At 41.0% G+C, this 25,138-nt stretch overlaps 1 protein-coding gene across 1 annotated transcript in view; it reads left to right on the plus strand.

Moving 5' to 3' along the window:
• Window positions 1–1,750: 1,750 nt before the first annotated feature.
• ZNF804A (zinc finger protein 804A) overlaps window positions 1,751–25,138 on the plus strand; it is a 266,520-nt gene continuing 243,132 nt past the window's right edge. The window contains exon 1 of the mRNA XM_006121707.5: window positions 1,751–2,784. Coding sequence (XP_006121769.3) covers window positions 2,674–2,784 — 111 coding nt within the window. The 5' untranslated portion in view covers window positions 1,751–2,673. The remainder of the gene's footprint in view (window positions 2,785–25,138) is intronic.

The raw sequence follows: 25,138 nt of genomic DNA on the forward strand, positions 1-25,138 counted from the left end.
ACTACTTTCATCATTTGAATCATTGGTGCAACAGCTCGCATATTCTGATGGATGACTGACACCTGCCAAAATTTACTACCTACTGCAAGATGAGACGTAGAGAAGATAGCAAATTATAATAGGAGGAAGGCTCCTATCATAAATTATTGCCTCCTGTATCAAGAATACAAATGGTAAAGGTAGGAAATTCTGACAGGAAAGTGACACCTATCAGAATTTCCTAGAAGCAGTTTCCTTATTTTCCAACATAAGGGGATAGCACCAAGAAGAAGCATCACAAAATACCTCCCAGCCAGCATTTGCTCCTGGCAGTAAAATATGATGATCCCGGGTTAAATTATTTTTCCAGCAGTTCCCACTTGCAGCAATGGAAAAAATCTTATGCCATAAAACCTGACCCCTAGCACTAAACAATGAATGTAAAGTGGGCTGGAGTGGTGACGGAGGCACCCAAGAATATCTTAATGTTATATGTAATAAAAATGCAGGTGACTGAGTCCATAGAAAAAATCTATTTATTTTGTGACAGAGCTATTTTGTGTCACATGCAAAATCTGTTTTTATTGTTAATAAATAGTAAGACGTTTTTCTAACTGGTGGTAAGTTAAAATATTGGCTGGATTTAGGGAAGGTAAATAATATATATAGTATCTCTTATTTAGCACTTTTTTATCCATAGAAAGTGACCGCATGGCAATCACACAGATGTCCCACGAACTAGGAATAGAACTTAGCTGTCTTCATTTTCATCCTCATTCCTTATCAACTGGACCACAGTGCTTGGAAGCCAGAGAAGCCCACATAATTAGGCGTTCACAGCTCAGTGGGATATAAAAGCTGAAGCTAGAAACTCTTTCCCCCCATAAACAACACTGTGAAGTTCTAAAAGATTGTTGATTACGGTTTCCTTGAAAACTTCAAATGAAATTACAACAAAGTGATATAGTTTTGCTAGTTTTTTGTTTAAACACTGCAATGCTCATGTCTTACCCTAACCAAAGTCTGTGATGTGAAAGTTTTGTAAACATTGCCTTTATTTAAAAGATTTCCAGACTCCCCCAAGTGGATAACTAGAAAATGTATCAGCTATGAGTATAATGAAAAACTCTGGCGTGTTATTATTAGTAATAAACAAGCAGAACTCCCTTCCACGAAGCTGAATTCCGGTCTATGTCAAATTTTCCCATTATCTGCGCTGTAACAAGTGTTCTTCTCTCAAGAGTGAAAGATTGTTTTCCTTGCCCAGCGCTATTTAATTTCCCCCTTAGCACAGGGGTGTTTTATCGGTCCAGGAAGCCTGGATCTGTTTGTAGCCGGATAAAAGGGACAGTGGGCTAGTGCGAGATGGCTGGTACCTTTTGTGTATTTAGGAAGTGGTTGGCACGGGAGCAGTCGAAGCATGGATCTAGGCTTTGTCCAATATGAGTGATGCCCTGACTGTGACTTGAAGCGTCCTGGGATGTATACCAATTCCAGCCCCTGGAGGGGCCAGCAGAACCCAGAGTGACATTTGCCCTCTACCCGGCACCGCCATCCGTCTGCAATTTGTATCAGCCAATTAGGGCGGCCCTGAGCTAGAGGGAAATCAAGCTATAATACAATACAGCCATTGAAGGGGTGGTCCCCCGGCTTCCCGCTGGCTGGTATTGATCCCTTTAAGTGCCCGCTAACAAGTCCCGCCTATCCTCAGGAAGAGCCACGTTCAGAGGAGCTAGCGGGGAGAAAGCAGCCCCCGGCACGCCCCCGCCCCCAGCGCCGGGGAAGGGCCGGGCGTTCTGCCCCGATCGCTGGGGGAGCCCTGCCCTGCCCCTTAGCACGGTGGCAGCCAGTGGAAGGGGCCGCTAGAGTGGACCCCTAGAGTGGCGGTGCGGGAGGGCGGGGCCCCCAGTCCCGGCGCTGCCCCGCGCAGCAAATCCCAGGTTGACCAGGGGCTAAAGCCAGACAGCGCCCCTGCCCCCTGGCTCAGAGCCCGGGCAGCCTGCGGACACGGGCCGCTAGGACGGGGATTCGCTGCAGTTGAAGCGAAGGGTCCCCCCCCCCCCCAGCCAGCAAGGGCCGGGGGTGCAGGGGGGCGCCTCTTCTGCGTCCGCTGCCCCAGCCCGCTCCCCTCTGCTCCTTCTGCGTTCGCTGCGCGGCGGCTGCCCGTGCCGCGGCTGGCTAGGCGAAGGGGCTGAGACGCTGGCCCGGCCCCGCGGGGGGAGCCGGCCGGCGTGTGACAGCCGCACTCCTCTGACAGCGCCCGGGCTCAGCCGAGTGGCTCCCTGCCATTGGCTCAGTGCAATGGACCGGCAACGCGGCGCGCTATAACAGCGCTCTGCCTGGCAGAGGCGGCCGCTCACACTCCTCCAGCGAAGCCAGGGAGATGCCGCCGCGCCGCCGCCGCCGCCTCCCCCAGCCCGCGCTGCCCTGACACCGCCTCGGGACCGCGCCTCCGGGCTCCCGCGATTCCCGCCCGCCCCGCCCGCCACGGGGGGTGAGCTCGGCCAGGCGGCGGAGCTGGGCGGCTGGCTTCATTCACTGCCGCCAGGAGCCGGAGGCGGCGCGCGCCCCGGCCAGGCTCCACTCGCCGCATCACCGGCTCTCCGCCCGCCCGCGCGCGTCCGCCCGGGGGCTGCCTGAGCTGCCGGCGCCGCGTTGCATGGAAGCGGCCGCAGTGGAGGCGGCGGCTGCCCCATGGAGTGTTACTACATTGTCATCAGCTCCGCGCACCTCAGCAATGGGCACTTTCGCAACATCAAGGGAGTTTTCCGAGGGCCCCTCAGCAAGAACGGGAACAAAACTCTGGTAATGTCTCTTTTTCTCCTCCCCGCTCCCCCTGCAGCGCCTCGGAGGGCAGGTGGTGGCTCTGCATGGCCGTCGATGCAGGGCGCTGAAGTCCTGGACAGGTCTTTGTAGCGTGGGGCTTTATAGTGGAGTAAGCACCTGGCTCCATCTCCGGTGGCAGGTTGGTTGAATGTATGAGCCCTGAGACTCCCTTCTTGGGCTAGGAGTTCCCACTCATTTTACAGTCACTCGGACTCTCTGTGCGCTCCCCAAGAGTTCCCTGCATGTTTTTCAGGCTCCCTACCTGGGTAAGGAATCACTTTCACTCCTTTAACCTGGGATTACAGAGTCTTTAACAAGAGGGAAACTTATCTGGTGGTGTCCCTCACGCGCATCTCAGTAAAATGATTGGGCTCTCCGATTTGGATTCAAGTACGCTAAGTAATGTCACCTATCCAAGATGTCTATGCCAATCAGAAAATCTTTGGTTTTTAGAAAATAAGGTAAAAGATGCAGAAAGACATATTTTTGAGGCCCGAAGAGCAGAATGATTCAATTGTTCAGGAATGATTTGAGAATCCACCTCATTGGTTTAAAGGGTTTTAAGAAGGAACTCATCAGAGTTTGGTTAGATACACTGTAAAGTCTTTGGTACATAGCCTGTGCATTAAGATTATATTTGTATAAAATGTTCAGGACTTCATGTATTGGTTTGTCATCTTTCCAGGTTCCAGTAGTTTTGCTGATTTGATTGTGCTCAGAGTGTTATGGTTTCTGGATTTGGTGGGTATGAAGGCTTTATACTAGTGTGGGGAGAATAAGAATAAATGTCCAGGCTTACAGTGCCACACTGCCCATTAAAATATGGGTAATGTAGGAAGACTACAAAAATATAAAAGCTCAATAAAACAAAGTATTAACTAATGCCTGCGGTTTATTACAGAGCTAAAAGTAGGATTTATCACTCTCGGAGTCCTCCATCACCTTCTTATTCTGAAATTTCCTTTTGTTAAAATGGACCAGTACTTGTCCATTGTATACTTCTTGGAACGCATGACCTGTATTAACATTTGCTGAAGTTGGCATGCTTGCAGTTTCTCCCTAAATAAAGAGATTAAAGCAAGCTTTTGAGCCAAGCCATAAAAATAGTAACTACAAGAGTATCTGAAACTCTTTGATTTGTTCAAAACTAAAGGGCTTTTGATTTTGGGAAATTGATGCAAGAGTTATTTCACTGGCATATACTTTACATTCTTCTAATAAGAAAGTATCCCATTCCCTGAAATTAAGCAGTTAATGATAGAATTCTTGTGATCATAGTCTATATCTATATATAATTATATAAAAATCCATTATAAAAATGTTTGACCATTTTTAAAATAACTGTACAGTTGGTACAACAAAGTGCCTATATTAAACTGACTACTGAATTACTGGAGGAAAGATGGGTCCGGGAAGATTAATTGATTAAAAAGTCTGATACAACTTTTGAACTCTGTGTTTATAAAGAATTATCTATAATTTATATAGGTATTAAATGTCAGTAATACTATAATAACCTCTCTTGAATATCTGACAACATCCTTTTTAATCTTTATGTAATAAAATAGCATATATTATCACCAATTCTGTTTATTTTAAATTCAGGTAATTAGTAACTAAAACAATATTGGAAAGGAAGCAGATGTGTTTAATTTATAATTTCAATGAAGTGAATTGCATAGGATTTCAAACAGTTATTTTTATTCTGAAAGTAAAAGTAAAGTTACACTGATAATTGGCAAGAGTTTAATGTGAAACTTTCTGTCCCTTTTGTAATACTCAGTTTGGAATATAACTATAAAATAAGTACCCAGAACAAAAGTTTCTAGTGTTTTATTTTTAAAGAAAATTTCAATTCTTAGTTTGATGTATATTCTTCATAATAAATCCTTTAACATATGAAACAAATGACATAAAGTATAAATACCAGGAGTAATTTTTTCTTTGAGTAATTTCAAATTTAAATATTATTTAGCTATGTTCTGATCTGATTTGTCCGTATAAGAAGGATTTTACAGTTAATTTTTATCAAGGAGGAGTTAAAGCACTATAAACAATAAGGAAAAGCTGCAAAAACTCTACCTCATGCTCTGAACAATAATGAACGCTTTACTCAGTTTCTGTTTTCAAATCAATATTTCACAGAGAATCAATCATTTTGAATATAAATAGAGTTCAGTAATGTGTTAAATATGTAAATGTTTGTTTTAAGGTAAATTCTATATTATGGCTTTGGGAGTTTTCATAACAATACACTGTCTCTTATTATAGAGTGTCTTCCGACCCCCTCCCCTCCCTTTTACCTTCTTCTGAAATGAACTAATCAATTTTTAAATAGAAAAGGTACAGTGTTGGCAGAGCCGAGCCTTTCTATTTTGCTTTAAGTCATTCAGTTCATTGTCATTTATACCTCTAACCCAAAAGCTAAAGTTGCCAACCCTCCAGGATTGTCCTGGAGTCCCCAGGAATTAAAGATTAATCTTTAATTAAAGATTAATGTCATGTGATGAAACCTCTAGGAATATGGCCAACCAAAATTGGCAACCTTACCAAAAGCAGATTGTCAAAGTGACGGTTTCTTTGTGAGTTGGGGAGAACACTAAAGCAACTGTTTATATAGTGTTGAATCATTTCTGTGCAAAAGTTGGCATATATTAAGCCTTACTTTTCTATGCCCTGTAGGGATTAATTATAATATTCTGCAAGGAAACAGGAGACTATATTTGCTAAAGTTATCAAGGACAGCTCTCCATAATCAGGAAATAGAGTCAACACACAAAGAAAGAAGTGGGGATGGCTTTTTATCCCTAATTTTGTGACACCGAAATAAACAATCTGATTCAGTAGGATGGAAACAATTTACTGATTTTTTTTTTTTTTTAAAGCCCATCTGCCAAACTAGGACTCAAGCGGCAGGAGCTCAGAGCTGATGATGGAATGTTTTAATTTTGGAGTAGTTTGTTCCACTGGCCAATAGGGGTCAATGCTGAGCAGCATTTCTTGCTGCCTGCAAACTGCTCTTGCTGCCCCTTGCAGGTTCTTCTATTTCTCTCTGTACTTTGCTTATCTGCATGGCAGAGTGAAAAGGCTGACAAGAGATCACTTGTGACCAAGCCCTCGTGCTCCCTTGGATGAGAAGGAGAGGCAGAGAAACTACCCTGTAGATAGCAAATATCCCCTGGGCTTCTCCTGCTCTTCTTCTGGTGGGAAGGAAGAAAAAGGCAGAGCCTCACAACTTCTTTGTTTGGGAGAAGAAGCAGAGGGGTCCTCAAGGGCTTCCTATGAAGGTTGGCTGGGGAGGCGACATGAGGCTAAGAGTTCCTCTCCCCTTTGTGGAGAAAGTTTAGCTCCCCCCTTTCCTCATGGGAGGGAGGAAGTTCATCTATGGGCACAGAAGTGGGTAAGAGGGGGAAAAATCAATAGCTTCTTTGCCCTCCTCTGGGATATAACACTTCCCCAGGGTATCAGTAACTCCTGCTGACAGCTCCTCATTTTGACAGATATGGCAATTTCCCCAATATCTTGGAAAAATATTACTGTAATAAGTTTTAAGTAGGTCTAGAGTCCATTGTATTGAAAATGCAAAGTTTGTATGTCATTGCGGAATTCTTTGCAACTTCTAAAGAAGTAGGGGGGGACCCAATAAACCCAGGGAAGTATTATGATATTCAAAGGACTATTTGAAATGTGCCAGATAAGAGTGAATTTATGGGACAAATCAGTATTGATGGGTTTCCTAGGAAATCATAGAATCATAGAATCATAGAATAATAGGACTGGAAGGGACCTCAAGAGGTCATCGAGTCCAGCCCCCCGCCCTCAAGGCAGGACCAAGCTCCGTCTACACCATCCCTGACAGATGTCTATCTAACCTGTTCTTAAATATCTCCAGAGAGGGAGATTCCACTTCCTCCCTTGGCAATTTATTCCAATATTTGACAACCCTGACAGTTAGGAATTTTTTCCTAATGTCCAATCTAAACCTCCCCTGCTGCACTTTAAGCCCATTACTCCTTGTCCTGTCCTCAGAAACCAAGAGGAACAAATTTTCTCCTTCCTCCTTGTGACACCCTTTTAGATATTTGAAAACCGCTATCATGTCCCCCCTTAATCTTCTTTTTTCCAAACTAAACAAGCCCAGTTCATGAAGCCTGGCTTCATAGGTAATGTTCTCTAAACCTTTAATCATTCTTGTCGCTCTTCTCTGTACCCTTTCCAATTTCTCCACATCTTTCTTGAAATGTGGCGCCCAGAACTGGACACAGTACTCCAGCTGAGGCCTAACTAGTGCGGAGTAGAGCGGCAGAATGACTTCACGTGTTTTGCTTACAACACACCTGTTGATACAACCTAGAATCATATTTGCTTTTTTTGCAACAGCATCACACTGTTGACTCATATTCAACTTGTGGTCCGCTATGACCCCTTTCCGCCATGCTCCTTCCTAGACAGTCGCTTCCCATCTTGTATGTATGGAACTGATTGTTCCTTCCTAAGTGGAGCACTTTGCATTTCTCTTTATTAAACCTCATCCTGTTTACCTCTGACCATTTCTCTAACTTGCTAAGGTCATTTTGAATTATGTCCCTATCCTCCAAAGAAGTTGCAACCCCACCCAGTTTGGTATCATCTGCAAACTTAATAAGCGTACTCTCTATCCCAATATCTACATCATTGATGAAGATATTGAACAGTACGGGTCCCAAAACAGACCCTTGAGGAACTCCACTTGTTATCCCTTTCCAGCAGGATTTAGAACCGTTAACAACAACTCTCTGACTACGGTTATCCAACCAATTATGCACCACCTTATCGTGGCCCTATCTAAGTTATATTTGCCTAGTTTATCAATAAGAATATCATGCGAGACCATATCAAATGCCTTACTAAAATCTAGGTATATGACATCCACCGCTTCTCCCTTATCCACAAGGCTCGTTATCCTATCAAAGAAAGCTATCAGATTAGTTTGGCATGACTTGCTCTTCACAAACCCATGCTGGCTATTCCCTATCACTTTATTACCTTCCAAGTGTTTGCATATGATTTCCTTAATTACCTGCTCCATTATCTTCCCTGGGACAGCCGTTAAACTGACCGGTCTGTAGTTTCCTGGGTTGTTCTTATCCCCCTTTTTATAGATGGGCACAATATTTGCCCTTTTCCAGTCTTCTGGAATCTCCCCTGTCTGCCATGATTTTTCAAAAGTCATAGCTTAAGGCTCAGATACCTCCTCTATCAGCTCCTTGAGTATCCTGGGATGCATTTCATCAGGACCTGGTGACTTGCTGACATCTAACTTTCCTAAGTGATTTTTAACTTGTTCTTTGTGTATCCTATCTTCTAAACTTACCCTCTCTCTGCTTGTATTCACTACGTTAGGCACACCTCCAGACTTCTCGGTGAAGACCGAAACAAAGAAGTCATTGAGCATCTCTGCCATTTCCAAGTTTCCTGTTACTGCTTCTCCCTCCTCACTAAGCAGTGGGCCTACCCTGTCCTTGGTCTTGCTCTTGCTTTTATTGTATTTATAAAAGGTCTTCTTGTTTCCCTTTATGCCTGTAGCTAGTTTGATCTCATTTTGTGCCTTTGCCTTTCTAATCTTGCCCCTGCATTCCTGTGTTGCTCGCCTATATTCATCCTTTGTTATTTGTCCTAGTTTCCATTTTTTATATGAATCCTTTTTTATTTTGAGATCATGCAAGATCTCCTTGTTAAGCCAAGCTGGTCTTTTGCCATATTTTCTATCTTTCCTACACAGCGGAATTGTTTGCTTTTGGGCCCTTAACAATGTCCCTTTGAAATACTTCCAACTCTCCTCAGTTGTTTTTCCCTTCAGTCTTGCTTCCCATGGGACCTTACCTACAAGTTCTCTGAGCTTATCAAAATCTGCCTTCCTGAAATCCATTACCTCCATTGTGCTGGTCTCCCTTCTACCTTTCCTTAAGATCATGAACTCTATTATTTCATGATCACTGTCCCCTATAGTGTCTTCCACTTTCAAGTTCTCAACTAGTTCCTCCCTATTTGTTAAAACCAAATCCAGAACAGCTTCTCCTCTGGTAGCTTTTTCAACTTTCTGAAACAGAAAGTTGTCTCCAATGCAGTCCAGAAACTTATTGGATAGCCTGTGCCCCGCTGTGTTAGTTTCCCAACATATGGCTGGATAGTTGAAGTCCCCCATCACCACCAAATCTTGGGCTTTGGATAGTTTTGTTAATTGTTTAAAAAAGGCCTCATCCACCTCTTCCACCTGACTAGGTGGCCTGTAGTAGACTCCTAGCATGATATCACCCTCGTTTTTTACCCCTTTTAGCTTAACCCAGAGACTCTCTACACAGCTATCTCCTACGTTCATCTCCACTTCAGTCCAAGTGTGTACATTTTTAATATACAAGGCAACCCCTCCTCCCTTTTTTCCCTGTCTGTCCTTCCTGAGCAAGCCGTACCCTTCCATACCAACATTCCAATCGTGCGTCCCATCCCACCAGGTTTCTGTAATACCAATGATATCATAGTTGTATTTATTGGTTAGCAATTCCAGTTCTTCCTGCTTATTACCCATACTTCTTGCATATGTATATAGGCATCTAAGATACTGATTTGATCTTGCCTCCCTGTTGTGCCCTGACCCTCCTTTCTCCTTGCCATTATAGGCCGTAGTCCCCCTCATTTCCAACCCATCTCCCAGTCCCGCACATTCAGCACTTACCTGTGGGCTTTGCTCACCTGTCCCCGTCGAACCTAGTTTAAAGCCCTCCTCACAAGGTTAGCCAGTCTGTGTCCAAACAAGGCCTTCCCGCTCCTGGAAAGGTGAACTCCATCTCCGCCAAGCAGTCCTTCCTGGAAGAGCACCCCGTGATCAAGGAAGCCGAATCCCTCCTGGCAACACCATCTTTGCAGCCAGGCATTCACCTCCAGGATGCACCTCTCTCTGCCCGGGCCCCTACCTTTGACAGGAAGGATCGAAAAGAATACCACCTGCGTGCCAAACTCCTTCACCCGTACTCCCAAAGCCCTGTAGTCACACTTGATCCACTCAGTGTCACACCTGGCAGTATCATTTGTGCCCACGTGGATGAGTAGCATGGGGTAGTAGTCAGAGGGCCGGATAATCCTTGACAATGCCTCCGTAACATCTCGGATACGGGTCCCTGGCAGACAGCATACCTCTCGAGATGAACTGTCAGGGCGACAGATGGGTGCCTCCGTTCCCCTCAGAAGAGAGTCTCCAACCACCACTACCCTACGTTTCTTCCTCGCAGTGGTGGCAGGAGACGGCTCAATCTTGGTGGTGTAAGGCCTGGTCTCCTCCACTGTGGGGGGTAACTCCTTGTCTCCTGCAGAAAGTAAAGTGTAACGGTTATGTAACAACACAGTGGGAGGGTTAGGAGCAGGGGTGGAACACTGCCTGCTGCCGGAAGTAACCAGCTGCCAGTGCTCACCCTGCACCACCGCCTCCTTCATAATTGGCTGGTCAACAGTCCCACATCCTAGGACAGTGACCTCAGTGGACTCCACAGGAATACTGTCCAGGAATTCCTCATGGCCTCGAATGCTCCTCAGCCTGGCCACCTCCTCCTGTAGCTCTCCCACCTGCTGCCTGAGAGATTCCACCAGCAGGCACCTTTCACAACGGTTGTCTCCCCCAGCCTGGAGATCACTCAGTGGGAATTGCAAGCCAAAAATACTGCAATACCACACCAGGACCTGGGTAGAGGCATCCATGATCAGGTTCTCTGTCTGGATACAGTCACAGGTGGAGGAGACAGGACAAGTACTGGCACAAGCGCTTCGGGTCTTCATCACCATCAGTCACTCCCTCTGCTCAACTCCCTCTTCAACTCCCCTGTCTGTAGGGGGTCATGTATACACATATGCAAGAACTCAGACAGAAGAAGCTTTGTCCTAAGAAAGGGACCTTTGTCTGCTGATTGATATTGAGATTCTGGGAACAAGTACAGACCAAACAATATGAAGGAAGGACTCATGGGTGTGCTTGTTCTGAGCTAACAGCTCCTATAAACTTGTAACACAGAAAACTACTATCTGCCAGTCTTTGTGGAATTAGGCTGATCTCTGGTAAGCCTGTTAACATATGTTCTTTTCTTTTTAATATATTTCCTCTGTAAACCTTTTATCTTAAGAATAAATGTTCTTCCTTAGGTAGACTTGTGTGGTAACTTTCTAACTGGGCAATTATGCTGTTTGTAGTCTCTGAGAGGCCCGCTTAATTTTCTGACTTTCTGAGGATCACAGAATGTAGGCAGGGAACTGTGCAGCCTAAAAATCCCTCAGTCATTAGGAATAGACCTGTTTCTTTGCCCAAGAGGAATCATAATTGAGAAGCTGGGACATGAAGGTACAATTGCCTTGAACCATGACACTCACAGTGGAATTTTAAGAGAGGTTGATGTGGAAGTGGGGGGAGAGAGAAGGGAAGAAAGAGAGAAAGAGCACAGATAAAAGAAAAGAAGGAAAGAGAAGCTGCAAACTAGAGGGTATGATGGGTTAAACAACACTGAGAAGGGATGCAGGGAAAGTCTGAATATGGAAAAAGGGAATGGTAAAAAGGACCAACTGGGAATGAAAAAAGCATGGATTTAATCAAACTAGAAACTTATAAAAATGAAATAGAAAATGTGTACAGACTAAGGAATGTGTGAGAAGTGAAGTGATAGCGAAGTGAAGAATGGAACCCAAAGAGGCCTAAACTTGATAGATGAAAACAGGTTAATATAAAACTTAAACATGTTTATGTACATGCATATTTATTATATATTTGAGAGTTTGTGAATGTGTGTATGTCTGTTCAAGAACTCCTCCTACACAGTAAGGCTCATCTAGACTACAGGGAATGGTCGAAAGAAAATATGCACATTTTGCGGGAATTTGCATATCTTCTTCCGATTGAACGTCCTCAAAAAAGGAGGTTTACGTGGTTTTCCACAAAGGGGGAGGGTTCGTTGAAAAGGTCGTGTCTTAATTACTTTCACTTTTGAAAGCTCTTTGCAGCAGAATTTGCATATCTTCTTTCAACCGTTCCCTGTAGTCTAGATGAGCCCTAAGAGCTATAACCACCAACTGTGATATACAGCTTCTTCTTATCATGACTTAAAGCAAATCAAAGGTTTGGTTGTGTTAGAAAAGGAGTATGTGCTTGGAATGGGGTTACTTCTCATAAAACAGAAAGAGAGGACTCTGCTTATAATGTCTCCTGTTGCCACCATGTGGTCATGGGATGGAAATCGGGGACAGTTATTTTGTATAATGACCGCAGGAAACAGCAAGGGGCCAGATATGGGGACTAAGACAGTAGTGTGCTGGAGAACTCAGGGGAAAGATGAACCTGGACCTACTCCACCTGGGGGACATGTACTCCTCTTCTGTCTTTGCCTGCTAGAGCTGCAGTGGCTGTGGAGAGGTCATCTGGACCCATGCTACTGTGATGAGAGTGGGATGAGGCAGTCCTCTCTCCCCAGAGCAATGATTTAAATTAAGCATGTACATTTTCATTTTATTTTTCCAAAAACCAACAAAAATAATTGAGTTAAGAACCAGAGCAATGCTAGGTCAATCTTCTACAATGATAAATATGCGTAGGCATCTTTGTATATTTACATTGCTATGAATTTCTGAGTATTATATTAAAATGTTTGGAGCAATCTTGTTTTGGTGAATTTTAGCCCCATATAGTTTTAATCTGGGCCTATTTGTCACTGATATGAATTGAAAGTAGGAGTTTGGTGGAAGAAGGACTCAAACACATTATTTGGAGCATGGCCTCTATGATCCTAAAATTGCCTCAGATTATTAATATAGCAACTTTATTGAAAAAAAAAGGGGGGTAAGAAGGGAGTCTCTGGACTGTTTGTTAGGTTGTATGGTGTGGAAGGATAAGCTCCTATCATCTGAAGCATTCTGGGAATATATAAATCTCTCTGGGTATGTCTACACTATCCCGCTAGTTCGAACTAGCGGGGTAATGTATGCATATCGAACTTGTTAATGAAGCCCGGGATATGAATTTCCTGGGCTTCATTAGCATAAAGCCGGCGCCACCATTTTTAAAAGCCGACTAGTGCGAACCCCGTGCCGCGCGGCTACACGCGGCACGGGCTAGATAGTTCGAACTACGTAGCCATTCCGAACTATCTAGCCCGTGCCGCGTGTAGCCGCGCGGCACGGGGTTCGCACTAGCCGGCTTTTAAAAATGGCGGCGCCGGCTTTATGCTAATGAAGCCCGGGAAATTCAAATCCCGGGCTTCATTAGCAAGTTCGGTATGCATACATTACCCCGCTAGTTCGAACTAGCGGGGTAGTGTAGACATACCCTCTTAGATTATTTATTCCACTGTTTACTATGTTATAAACCATTTATGGGGACTGAAACAATAGTTTGTTTTGTTGTTGGAAAAGGAGAATTGATTAATTGCTATTTGTGGGACACACAAGATGTTTGAAGAGCCAAACTTAAAATGAAGAAAACCATATACGTGAATGTAATTGAGAGGAAAAATGTCTTTTTGGGCCACCAAAATTTCTTGTTATAAAAAATATTTAATTATATTTTGAAGGAACTAAAATATTGTCCTAATAAACTTGCTTTGTAGATCATTCCCCTTGAGAAAAATGTCTTCCTATATTTTCTCATTACCAAAATTATTTATTTAAATTTCCTCTTTTTAGTCTTTGAATGAAGTCCAAATATTAGATCACAATCATTTTACTAAAATAGACTAATGTCAAAATCCCAAGAGCTTGATTTCATTCAAGGAAAGGGGAATCTTATGAAAGCATACATTAAAAAACAAATACCAAAAGGAAAATAGAAATTACTAGTGCTTTTTTTTTGTCCATCTCAAGATGTCACCAGAAGATCAATTCAACTTTAGCATTAAAAGACTCTAAAAAAACAAGAAGTCTGATTTTGACAAGACTAATTTTAATGCAAAAAAATTTATATATTGGAATATGGAAAAGGGGGGTGGTAAGAAGGAACTAAGACGAGAGGAAATGCAAGAAGAATGGATTTAATCAAACCAGAAACGTATAAAAACTGTGAGGCTTGAAGTACTGATCATCTGCCAGAGTCTTTGTGGAATAAGGGTGATCTCTGGTAAGCTTATTAGCATATGTTCTCTTATTTTAAATTTTTTTCTGTAAAGTTTTCATTTAAAAAAAGTGTGCATATATGTGTAATATATAATGTAATATGATTACTAAAGTAGATATCCTTTCTTTGATATTTTGTTCCATATATTCTATTACCGTTCATTATGTGTATGATGTTAATTTTAAATAAATCCAAAGAGATTCTGCTGCCTTGTCTTCAATTTTAATTCATGATTTTTTTCTTTTGTATTTAAATTAATAGCTAGATGTGGGCTGATTCTGCAAACACTCAATAATTTTGATGGAACCTTCCCCAGTAATTATTGTTTGCAGGATAGGGTCTGAATTTAAAGCCCATTATAACATCACTGAAATCCAGTAGAAATCTTTTAACTGATATTAGTGATATTGGGATTGAAGCTTAATTAAAAATGTGCTACAAGTTCTTCACTTTTAGGATCTTCTGAACTTTAATACAATCACCATTTAGTAACTTTGCATAACAGAGGCAGGCCTGAGGAAGGTGCGAGCCCAGGAGCACCCCTGCCTCCCCACCTCCCCCACAAGTGCCTCAAGCATGGGGCCTGGTGCAATACCACCCTCGCAGCCCTGCTCCACTCCACCCTTTCCCGAGCCCTGCCCCTACTCTCCCCCCCCCCCCACCACTCCCTTGCTCCATCCCCCGAACAACACGAGGCAAGGGATTACGGGGACCTGGCATGGTGACGGCAACAGGGGTCAACCCTTGCACTCAGCATGCAGGTGGTAGGAGCTAGAGCGTCCCAGCAGCCTGTTCCGTCCTACTGAGCCACCCTTTCCTGGGCTGCTGTGCCCCACTTCTCCATGGTGGCAGGAAGCAGAGTTCCCTGGGCTGGGCACTCTGCTTCCTACCATCACAGAGAAGCCAAGCACAGCAGGCCAGGAGGGTGGCATGGTGGGGCGAAACAGAGGAGGCTGTCGAGCCTCTCCAATTCCCGTCACCCACTTGGTAAGTGCAGGAGGGTGACCCCTGCTGCTGCTGTGACAGGCTCCTGCAGTCCCCCCGGATGCAGGGATGGTTGGGGTAGTCGATGCAGGGTCAACCAAAACTGCAGGACCTGGGCCAGTTGTCCCAGTTTGTCCTGTGGCCAGGACAGCTCAGTCTAGAGGTCATGTCTAACTAATCTATCTTCACAAATCCTATTCTTTTCTCTGTTGCAACTTTTTAATCTCAACAGGGTAGCACTGGACAGGTTGTGTGAAGGGATACCTATCTGGACAGACATATCCGTTGTTTGAAGTCATGGGCAGGTTGACTTGTTGAGCCCTCTCAGAAATGCCCTTTGAAATACAAACACTATATTAAGGAATTTATTCTAGTTACACATGCAGTTCCCTACTAGATCCGTGGGAGAATTGACCTTTAAAAGTAGCACTCTAAGTAGCTAGTCTGCTAATTGACAATTAGAGGGCCAGATCCTCAGCTGATATAAATCATTGGTGCTCAGTTCATTACAGTAAAACTTAGATGACTTACAGCAACATTCTAAGAGTTTGTTAGTCTTTTATTTTTACTGTTTCGGTCTTTTGCATTATTTTCTAAGTTTCTAATGACCACCTTTCATAGAATCATAGAGCTGGAAGACACCTCAGGAGGTCATCAAGACCAGCCACCTGCCCAAGGCAGGACCAGTCCCAACTAAATGAACCCAGACAGGGCTTTGTCAAGCCGAGACTTAAAAACCTCTAGGGATGGAGATTCCACCACTTCCCTAGGTAACTCATTCCAGTGCTTCACCACTAATAAACCATCTTGTCAGTCTTTAAAGTGCTACATTGTCCTGCATTTTGCTTCAACTACCCCAGACTAACACGGCTACATTTCTATCACCCTCCTAGGCTATGTCTAGACTGCAAGCCTCTTTCGAAAGAGGCTTTTTCGAAAGATACTTTCGAAAAAGCCTCTTTCGAAAAAGAGCATCTAGACTGCAAGCGGAAATTTCGAAAAAGCAAGCCGCTTTTTCGAAAGAAAGCAGCGAGTGAGTCTGGATGCTCTCTTTCTAAAAAGCCCTGTTGGCATTCAAGAACGCCTTTTTTCGAAAGAGCACTTTCGAAAAAAGGCGTTCTTCCTCGTGAAATGAGGTTTACCGCCATCGAAAGAAAAGCCGCATTCTTTCAATTTAATTCTTTCGATTAGTCTAGACTCAGGTGACGTTTTTTCGAAAAAAGGCTACTTTTTTTGAAAAAACCCCTGAGTCTGGACACAACCCTAGTGAAATAGTTTTTCCTAATAGCCAACCTAGGCCTCCCCCACTGTAACTTGAGACCATTGCTCCTTGTTCTGCCATCCATCACTACTGTCAACAGCCTTTCTCCATCCTCTTTGGAACCTCCCTTCAGGCAGTTGAAGGCTGCTATCAAATCCCCCCTCACTCTTCCCTTCTGCAGACTAAACAAACCCAAATCCTTCAGTCTCTCCTTATAGGACATGCGCTCCAGCCCCCTAATCATTTTGGTCACTCTCCGCTGGACCCTCTCCAATGCATCCACATCCTTTCTTTAGTGGGGTGCCCAGAACTGGACACAATATTCCAGATCTGGCCTCACCAGAGCCAAATAAAGGGGAATAATCATGTCTCCGGATCTTCTGGCAATGCTCCTCCTAATGCACTCTAATATGGCATTAGCCTTCTTGGCTACAAGGGCACACTATTGACTCATATCCTACTTCTCATCCACTGTAATCCCCAGGTCCTTTTTTGCTGAACTGCTACTTAGCCATTCAGTCCCCAGTCTGTATCTTTAAGGGCCTGTTCCTTATTCCAGGGAAGTGAATGGCAGAAGTCACCTGCTGAGATCCTGAGCTGGTATAAATGACTACTCAAGTTTATGCTGTTTGAGAATTTGGCTCATTGACTTCAGTAGGAAGTATCTTGGGTCCTAAAGTGAAAAGTTCCATGGCTTTAGTTATCTAAATAAGTGGTCATATTTTCAAAGATATGTAACACATGCAGCTTTTGTTGAGAATGGACTATTTATTTAAATAGTTGAATATGTATTTGAGTGCCCAACATTAATCACTTATGAAAATTTCAGCTTAGGTGTTGTCTACAGCTTCTGTGATTATTTTGCTCTCTCATCTCAATAAGTATCTCACACACCTTAAAATGTCTGTCTGTTTACTGAATAAGTGTATTTTGAATTAAAAAGTATTGTAAAAGTCTCCAATTGCCGGGGTCTATAAAAACTCCATGGGACTGGAAATAATGATATACTAGTGCATTCTGAAAATGCCATCTGTCGTTCAGGCTGTCTGTTGTATTTATCTCTTCTACATTTTTAGAATATTTCGGCATTCACAGCTCAGCTAAAGTAAATATGTTGAAGTGGACTTGAAAATCTATTTTGATTCAATTTATTACAAACATTTTCAGTACATTTACAAGGTAATTTTTAAAATCACTTTCCTGTAGAAGAGTAATGGAGTTAGCATAGTTCAATAAAGACCCATGTAAGAGACAAATATAATACTTCTGTCATAAATTTGTTTTAATTACTAAAAATAAATTCCTTTCACACTGCTTGCCATATAGTGTAGATTCAGTTGTTGAAAATTATTAAAAATTTACAAAGTTCACTACATTTGAGCCCTGCAATTCTCTACTATAAATCCATTCTAATCTATATACATTTCATATCCTACATATTGATATTTATTCTAATAATCCATTTCAGTTAGACTAAAATGTCTGCCTATCAGCTCAATCCTTCATAAATATTCTGTTCCATGTAGAGTTTACTATCATGAGCAGCCCCATTGTCTTCAAAATAAGGTGTGCTAAGGTTGGAGAATCATGGATACTGACCAGCTAAAGCCTCAATCTGGCAAGACTTAAGCCACATTGAATCTTTCACATGAGTTTAAGGCCCAGGGATTTCAAAGGGACTGTTCAGATGTTTAAAGTTACCCACTTATTTAAGTGCTTTGGTGATTCATGACCATATTCTTCATTGCATTTACCATGGTCTTCTATGAGACACTTCATAATAGTAAATATTACATCTTTAGTGAACATCTGAAGGATTGGGTCTTTGATCTGTAACATAAGAGTATTTTATAACAGATAAACCAAAATGTTATAGAAATTGTTCTAGCATATGACTTTCAGATTGCACAACCTCAAGTTGGATATTTAAACCTTCATTATTCCGTTGTTTCTAATCCATTCTTTACGTTATCTGGACCTTTTTAATGCCATTTAGTATTTCAATATGCTTAGGTAATCTGAGTTTAAAAAATGAATATCTCATACTATATAATAGTGTACACATGCTAACTCAAAGTATTAAAACACTACAAAAATATAATTATCCTATGCAGTTCAGCTCTAAGATCTATTCGCATTTACATGTACAATAATAGTTGAAAACCAGTCATTAAATAGAATATTTTTTAAAATTGAAAATAATAGTTAATATAAAAATCTGTTCGTGTCTATGCTGTCAAAATCTTTGATAAGAATTTTAGTTATGCATGCTGTTCATAAGTTTTATGAAAAAAAAAAGTGAAGACATTTTGAAATTGTTCTATCCATGGGAAGGTGACAGTATACTGACTGCATCACAGGCTGTTTTACTGTGAAACAAATATCATTCTTTAGGGATCACACATCTCCTGCCATGATTATACAAAGGGTATTTCATTGCCTATTTAATCTTGGGACTTTTCTAAATTAAGACTACTGCATTTGCTCATCTCCAAAACTTATCAGTGAAAAAAGATTTCTTAACTTTGCTAATTACTTTCACAATTCAATGTTAACTTTTACAAAAATTTAAAATCTGCACTTATGTTTATGCAACAGTGCATAAAGCTTGAAATACATAGGGGTCCAATTGTTATTTTTGCCAGCATGTACTAGTGTAATTCTACCGACTCCAGTGAGATTGCCAACATGTTAATTTAAGTAGGCATGTAAATTACTGTAAGATTAGAGCTATATGCTGTAAATGAAAAGAGAATCAGACCCCTGAATTTTCTAAAGCAATTATCGGTTGCACTCTCTCAAGGTCAGTGAAATATGATCTTTAACATAACACTAGAAGCTAATGTTTATCAGACTTAATGGAAGATAGCAAATGCGTCTACTTACGTGTCTACTTAATGGCATTCAAGATTAACTAGATCACGGATTCATCAGATATCTGAAGCAGTCTTATTTTGTTAAATGTTGTCAATATCTATATTTAGTATAGATTGTACTTCTGAGAGTTTCAATGTTTTCTTTCAATTTAGTGGAACAACCCAGCTGTAGAAGAATCTTCCTATCCATGCCTATAGTCATTGCAATTGAATAATTAATATTTATTAGTCTGAGGACCTACTCCAAACATATTCAAGTCTTTGAAAGTCTCTTAACTTACCTCAGTATAGTTTGGAAAGTGTAGGAAATAACTAAGCATCCTGGTTTCACTAAATAGTGACCACTAGAAGATGTCGACTTTATAATGGCAATCACTGTGTACCTGCATACACACAAGAATTCTGTAAAAATCTGATGGTACATTACTAATTGTACACCATTGTATAATAGGGTCCTCTTATTTGTAATATAGATTTTAGAATTGGCTTTGCAAACAATAACAGTCTCATAGTTTCTCATTTATGAAAGGCTGACACACCACTGAGAGCTTGGTAGATTTTTGCAGTTGATTCAGATGCAAAGGTGGGGGAAACACTAGAATGTATCCATATGTAGCCTACTATTACAGATAACTTTTAGTAACTATTTATTTGCTTTTTCTGGAACAGTTTAATGATGGTACAGCAGACAATTGCTATGCATCACACATAATTGACAGGGTGTTATGTGATGAGTTGTAACTTAATTAATGTTGGGTCAATAAAATGTTGTCACTGGTTGCCAAAAACAAACAAAATCAACGAAAACAGATCCCTCTCTTTCCTAAAGCTGTTTCTCAATCTAACCGAGAAACATTCAGAGATGACCAGGAACATGTGAAAGTTGATAGGCTGGAGGTTTTTAACTACTGCTATTGAGTAACTTAATTTTTTAAAATTATTTTCAACTTCAACACCTTCTTTTACATTTCGTTAAAATGTGTTAAATGTGTAGCAGACCCAAATTCTTTGAGAGCCAACCACTGGAAGGGACTGCATAACACATAGTGAACAATGATTTAGGGACCTGACTTACCCAACCGATCCAATCCTGACAAATGTTTAGGCTTGCTAGGACAAACTGACAGAGGTTTCTTATTTTCTCAAGCCACTTTAAATATCACACTATTTTTGGATGTACAGGCAATTGAACATGAAAATGCCATAATCATGGATTACTATTTAGGGGAGGTGGCATGACTAAGATCCATATAAGGGTCATAAAATAGACGTTACTGTCTATAGGTGTCCAAAGAGTTTGATTCTAAATAAACAGGAACATATTGCTATGCATTTCAGAATGCAATAGCTCCTTTGAATAGGCATTAAATAATATGAAAGTATCAGAATATGGATTTACACAATAGACCATAATGGTAAAAATCCACTGTGGTTTATGTCAATTATCATGTATTTTCATAAACACACTATTGTGGTCAACTTGAAATAATCAGGGGCGGCCCATGCATAAAGGCCGACTCGGCCATCGCCTAGGATGCCACATTAAACGGGGCGCCCAATGATGATGTCACGCCATTGAGAGCTGTGGAGGCTGGGGTGCTGATCGCATATTCCGCCTGGGGTGTGGGGGCGCCAATTGCGCATTCCACCTGGGGCGCCAGCTGCCGGCAGCCCCTGGAAATAATGGCAAACTTCTACAAACATGAATAATTTATTTCATAGGCCCCAAAAATCTCACAAACTATCTATTTTATATAAAAACTACAAAATCCCATGGGCTCTACAACCATGCTTGGGGATATATGAAATTTTGCAGCTGATTTTTACTACTTTGATTACTAGAACTTATATTTTGTGATACCTTGTAAGTTTTACAAACAAGATCATAAAACAACATTTAGAATCTTTATTTTTCATCTTTGTTGTGGGTGAATTATGTATCTAATAGATGTGCATGAAAAGCACTCTGACATTTATTTGCATGTGCAATTCTGCATATTTTTGGATCTGCAGACTGTAGCATAGCTATCTGTTTCAATATTTAGATCTTTAAATTTTAACTTTAAGGTCTAGTTAAGCTTTCATCTCTATCCTTGTCTCATAATTGTACATGGTTATTATAGGTGGTTGATGGTAAATGTTCCAGCACACTGACTTTATAGGCTTGATTAAGAGTTACAGGTAAAAAGCGAGTACTGGGTTTGTAATTCCAAGAGGGTAATTCTGGTTTCACTGATTCTCCTGAAGTTTTTATACTAGCAATGCACAAGTACAAATAGAAGCTTTTCTGTGGGTGGTAATAGGAACAAAAGATTCCTTGTAGCTGCACCCACATTGGTCTGTTCCTTTGTCTATGCTTCAATGGTAAACTTACAAGTGCGTTGTTATCCCCAAATTGATTGTCCTGTCACTACTGCTTGGGGAATTTGAAGAGTACAGAAGAGGTAAAATATCTCCCAAGAGACTATATGTGAAAATAGTCAAAAGGAGAGATTAAGACAGGGCTACTCAACACTTAGCCTGTGGGCTGCATATGGCCCGTAGCCTGTTTGTTTGCAGCCCGCGGTGCAGTTTGGCTTTACGCAGGGCTCAACATGCAGCCTATGGGTAGGAGTCCAAGCAAAAAAGTATTCGATATAATGGTCTTCTGTTGATATGCGTTTTAGTAGTTACATTCCTGGGCTCTCATTGCTCATTAAAAGTGCTGTCACATGGGTAGAAATTGGGTAAATATTGCATTTTATTAATATCAGCAGAACTAACTTAAATGTGTGTTGTGTAGTCTTGCCTTAATCTTTGTATTCATGCCTGTCAGAGTGAAAGAAGCCATCTGCATATATTTGCATATTTATATGCATGTATATGCAACCACACTTAAGATGCGGCCCTCGGCATATGCTATGAGTATCACTGTGGTCCCCAGGGCTTCCAAAGTTGAGTAGCCCTGGCTTAAGACAAATGCTGAGCAAGGTAGCTCCTATGCCCATATGGAGGCCCATTGACTTTGAGCAAAGCTTATTGCACTATCAGTTCCCTAATTCATGGGGAATGCACTATTGGAGCCTAAATCTATAAAGGGAAAATTCTAGAAAACCTCTGACTGTGCTGATGTAAAATTGGCTAAGCTCTGCAATATAGATGCACCCTTAACTCGAAATAAGCTACATGAATTGAGCTACATCAATTGTTTAGCTTATTTAGAAATAGCTTATTTTGAAAGAGAGCTTCTACACAGCACTTATTTCGAAATAGAGCACTCTTCCTCTGACTTCCCTTATTCCTTGTACAATGATGGTTATGGGAGTCGGAGTAAGAAGTCCTCCAGCTTGATAGTATATTGACATTATTTTGAAATAACTGCCTGGTGTGTATAGGCAGACTAAGTTATTTTGGAATAGCGCCAGTTATTTCAAAATAATGTTGCTGTGTAGACGTACCTTAAACCTACTTCAGTGGAATTCCCATTAGTGACCCTGGCCATCTCCTCACAACCAGCGGCTTCATGCAGTGTCCTCATTTTACAAACCTATAATCGTTCAAGTACTCTGCTATATTTCTCCCATATCATTTGTTTGCATGATCCTCTCTTACACAAAGGCAAACAGATTACATTTTCTGTGGCCTAACTTTAAAAGGCATCAAAAGAAGGGAGCATAAAGGAAATGTCTCTCTCCCTAAAGGTCATCAGCAGAAGGACAGTCATAGCATGAGATGCTATTATTAAGCTGGGTGCAGGTGCACAGCTTGGCATTTAACTTTAGCCTCCTGCCTGTTTTAAGTGGCCTGCATAAACAACACTAACTTTATTTAGGCACTACCTGGATAATAAGTGCAGTGTCATTTTTGCTAAGAGTATCCCTTTCTGGATGAACCACGTCACTGAGAGTTTACCCTTGAATTCACAGAGCCAGCTAGTGGAATTGCAACTTACCCTTCTTTACTTCTGAGGAGATTGTCCTTGTGCACAATAGGTGTGTCTTTTGCTAGTGGCAGTGTTTAATTTTACACAGGTACCACTGACTCTGTATACTGCAACACAATGGACAATTAAGTCCCCTGTGGATGAAGATCATGCTAACTCAGGATATTTCTGCTCTTGTAGCTAAATTAGATCTTCTGTAGTTTAACTACAATCAAAATCCCTAAATAGTCAGATCTTCTCTTATGAATGGTTATTTTAAACTAATTATTTTTTGTTTTGTTTTCTTGTTTCTAAGTGATCTAGTGGTCATGACAAGTACCAGAGTGACAGCCATGGAGACCTGTTTTTTTTTTTATCCACAGAACCAGTTAACAAGGAAAACAAAAGTGTAAGAGTCTCTATAACGATTCACCTATATGCCTCCAACTGATCTGGAGGGACTACTTTTAAGGGTGAGAAAGGTAGTTCTCTATGCATACCTAGCTGAGCCTTGGATTTATTTGCTAAGGTTCCCACAAGAATGCTAGATACCAAAAAGTTTGTAAGCACTAATTTGTCATTTAAATGTTCACAGTCATTTTAACATGTAACATATCAGCCTGAAATTAAATAGTATTCTCTAAATAAGGAGATTGTGTATTTGGATAAAATAATTTATTAGACAATTTCCATTATACAATGTTGGATTTATCATAAGAGAAAAATGGGTAAGGATGTTCATTTTCCAATCTTAAGACTGTCTATTTCTATCTTTCAAAGTCTTAGTTTTAGACAGTTCATAATTTGCAGGTTTGCCTTTCATCCTTCTCAGTAACTGTCTTTCAGTGGAAAAAGAACGTTAAATGATCTGCAGTCTTTTAATATCATGTCTGGTTAGTTTCGGTTGCTTCTAAATTTATTCTCCACTAATTGCTGGCTGTGCTGCAGAGAAGTGGAAGGGTGAAAATGAAGAGCACCTTGTGATGTGCGAACAGGGAATGATCAGGAAGAAGTCTGAACAGCACATTGGTGTCAGCTGCAAAGGAACATTCCTCCTTTTCATTTAATGTAGTGGAGGAGTAAATTTATCATTATCTGAAGAGGCCAAGATTCTGTCAAGGTACTAACCCGCTCTGATAACAAACTTCTTTAGACCAGCAGCCTTGTTAGTCACTTGAGTTAATCACTTCAGATATCTCATAACCACAATGTAAAAGCTGTTACTTTGTGTCTAAGAATTTACTCTTTGGACTACATATACTCTAAGATAATTTGTTCTTAGCACAATATTAATATGAGAGAGAGGGAAGAAAAATCGATAGGATTCATTAAAACATCTTCTAATAAGTTGGAGAAGACCTAAAATAAAACCTTTGGACAAAGTAAATTTTCCCAAATAATTAATGCAATTTTTAAACATTTTTCTTAGTTTTAAAATTATAGCAAATAAAGGAATTAATTGAAAGACTGATATGTATGGAACGTGATATTACACATACTGTGGCTTGCTTCCTAGGCTGAAATATAAAGCAAAGAACAAATTTTCAATGGTATTGTAAAGAACTTTGTTTTGTGCCACAGATCAATACTGCAATATATTAGTTATTGTGGTCTGTAAAACTTTTCCAACTGTGCTTTTTAATCCTGCTTTTACAGTGATAGGCTGGTGGAAGTAATGAATTTTATTACTTCACTTATTAAATCTTATATGGAAATTATCAATGCAAATATATCTCATAAGAATTAGTCAAAATAATTCACAAAACCAAGGAAGCTTCTGTTTTTATTTGAACAATGAATAATAATGATTTAACAAAAAATAGTTCTGTCACAATCCAATAAGTATTAAAAAGCAGCCATTCGTTATACTGAGGATTTAATTTAAATTATTAGTTCTTTAAAACAAATTATGGTAGCTGTCATGGTGGCTAAATATGCTACCAAGTCAGTGACAGAATATGTTGTTCCATAGTTCAGAATTCTGCATTTTTCTTCATATTGATCTGCCAACAGTAGCTGTAATTTTGGGAACAGTTTTCTCTAGAAGGAAGAAAATTGTAGAGAATATTTGGCTGCTCTTTTGCTGCAGCATTGGCACACTAAATAATTTGACAGCCATTTAGCTGTGGGGCAGCCAAAAGTTGTATTGCTCTGTCTCTCTCCCACACATACACACATTGACTCTGCAGAGCATT

Source organism: Pelodiscus sinensis, chromosome 7, assembly GCF_052426305.1.
Source record: "Pelodiscus sinensis isolate ZL-2025 chromosome 7, ASM5242630v1, whole genome shotgun sequence".
Classification (NCBI taxonomy): Eukaryota; Metazoa; Chordata; order Testudines; family Trionychidae; genus Pelodiscus; species Pelodiscus sinensis.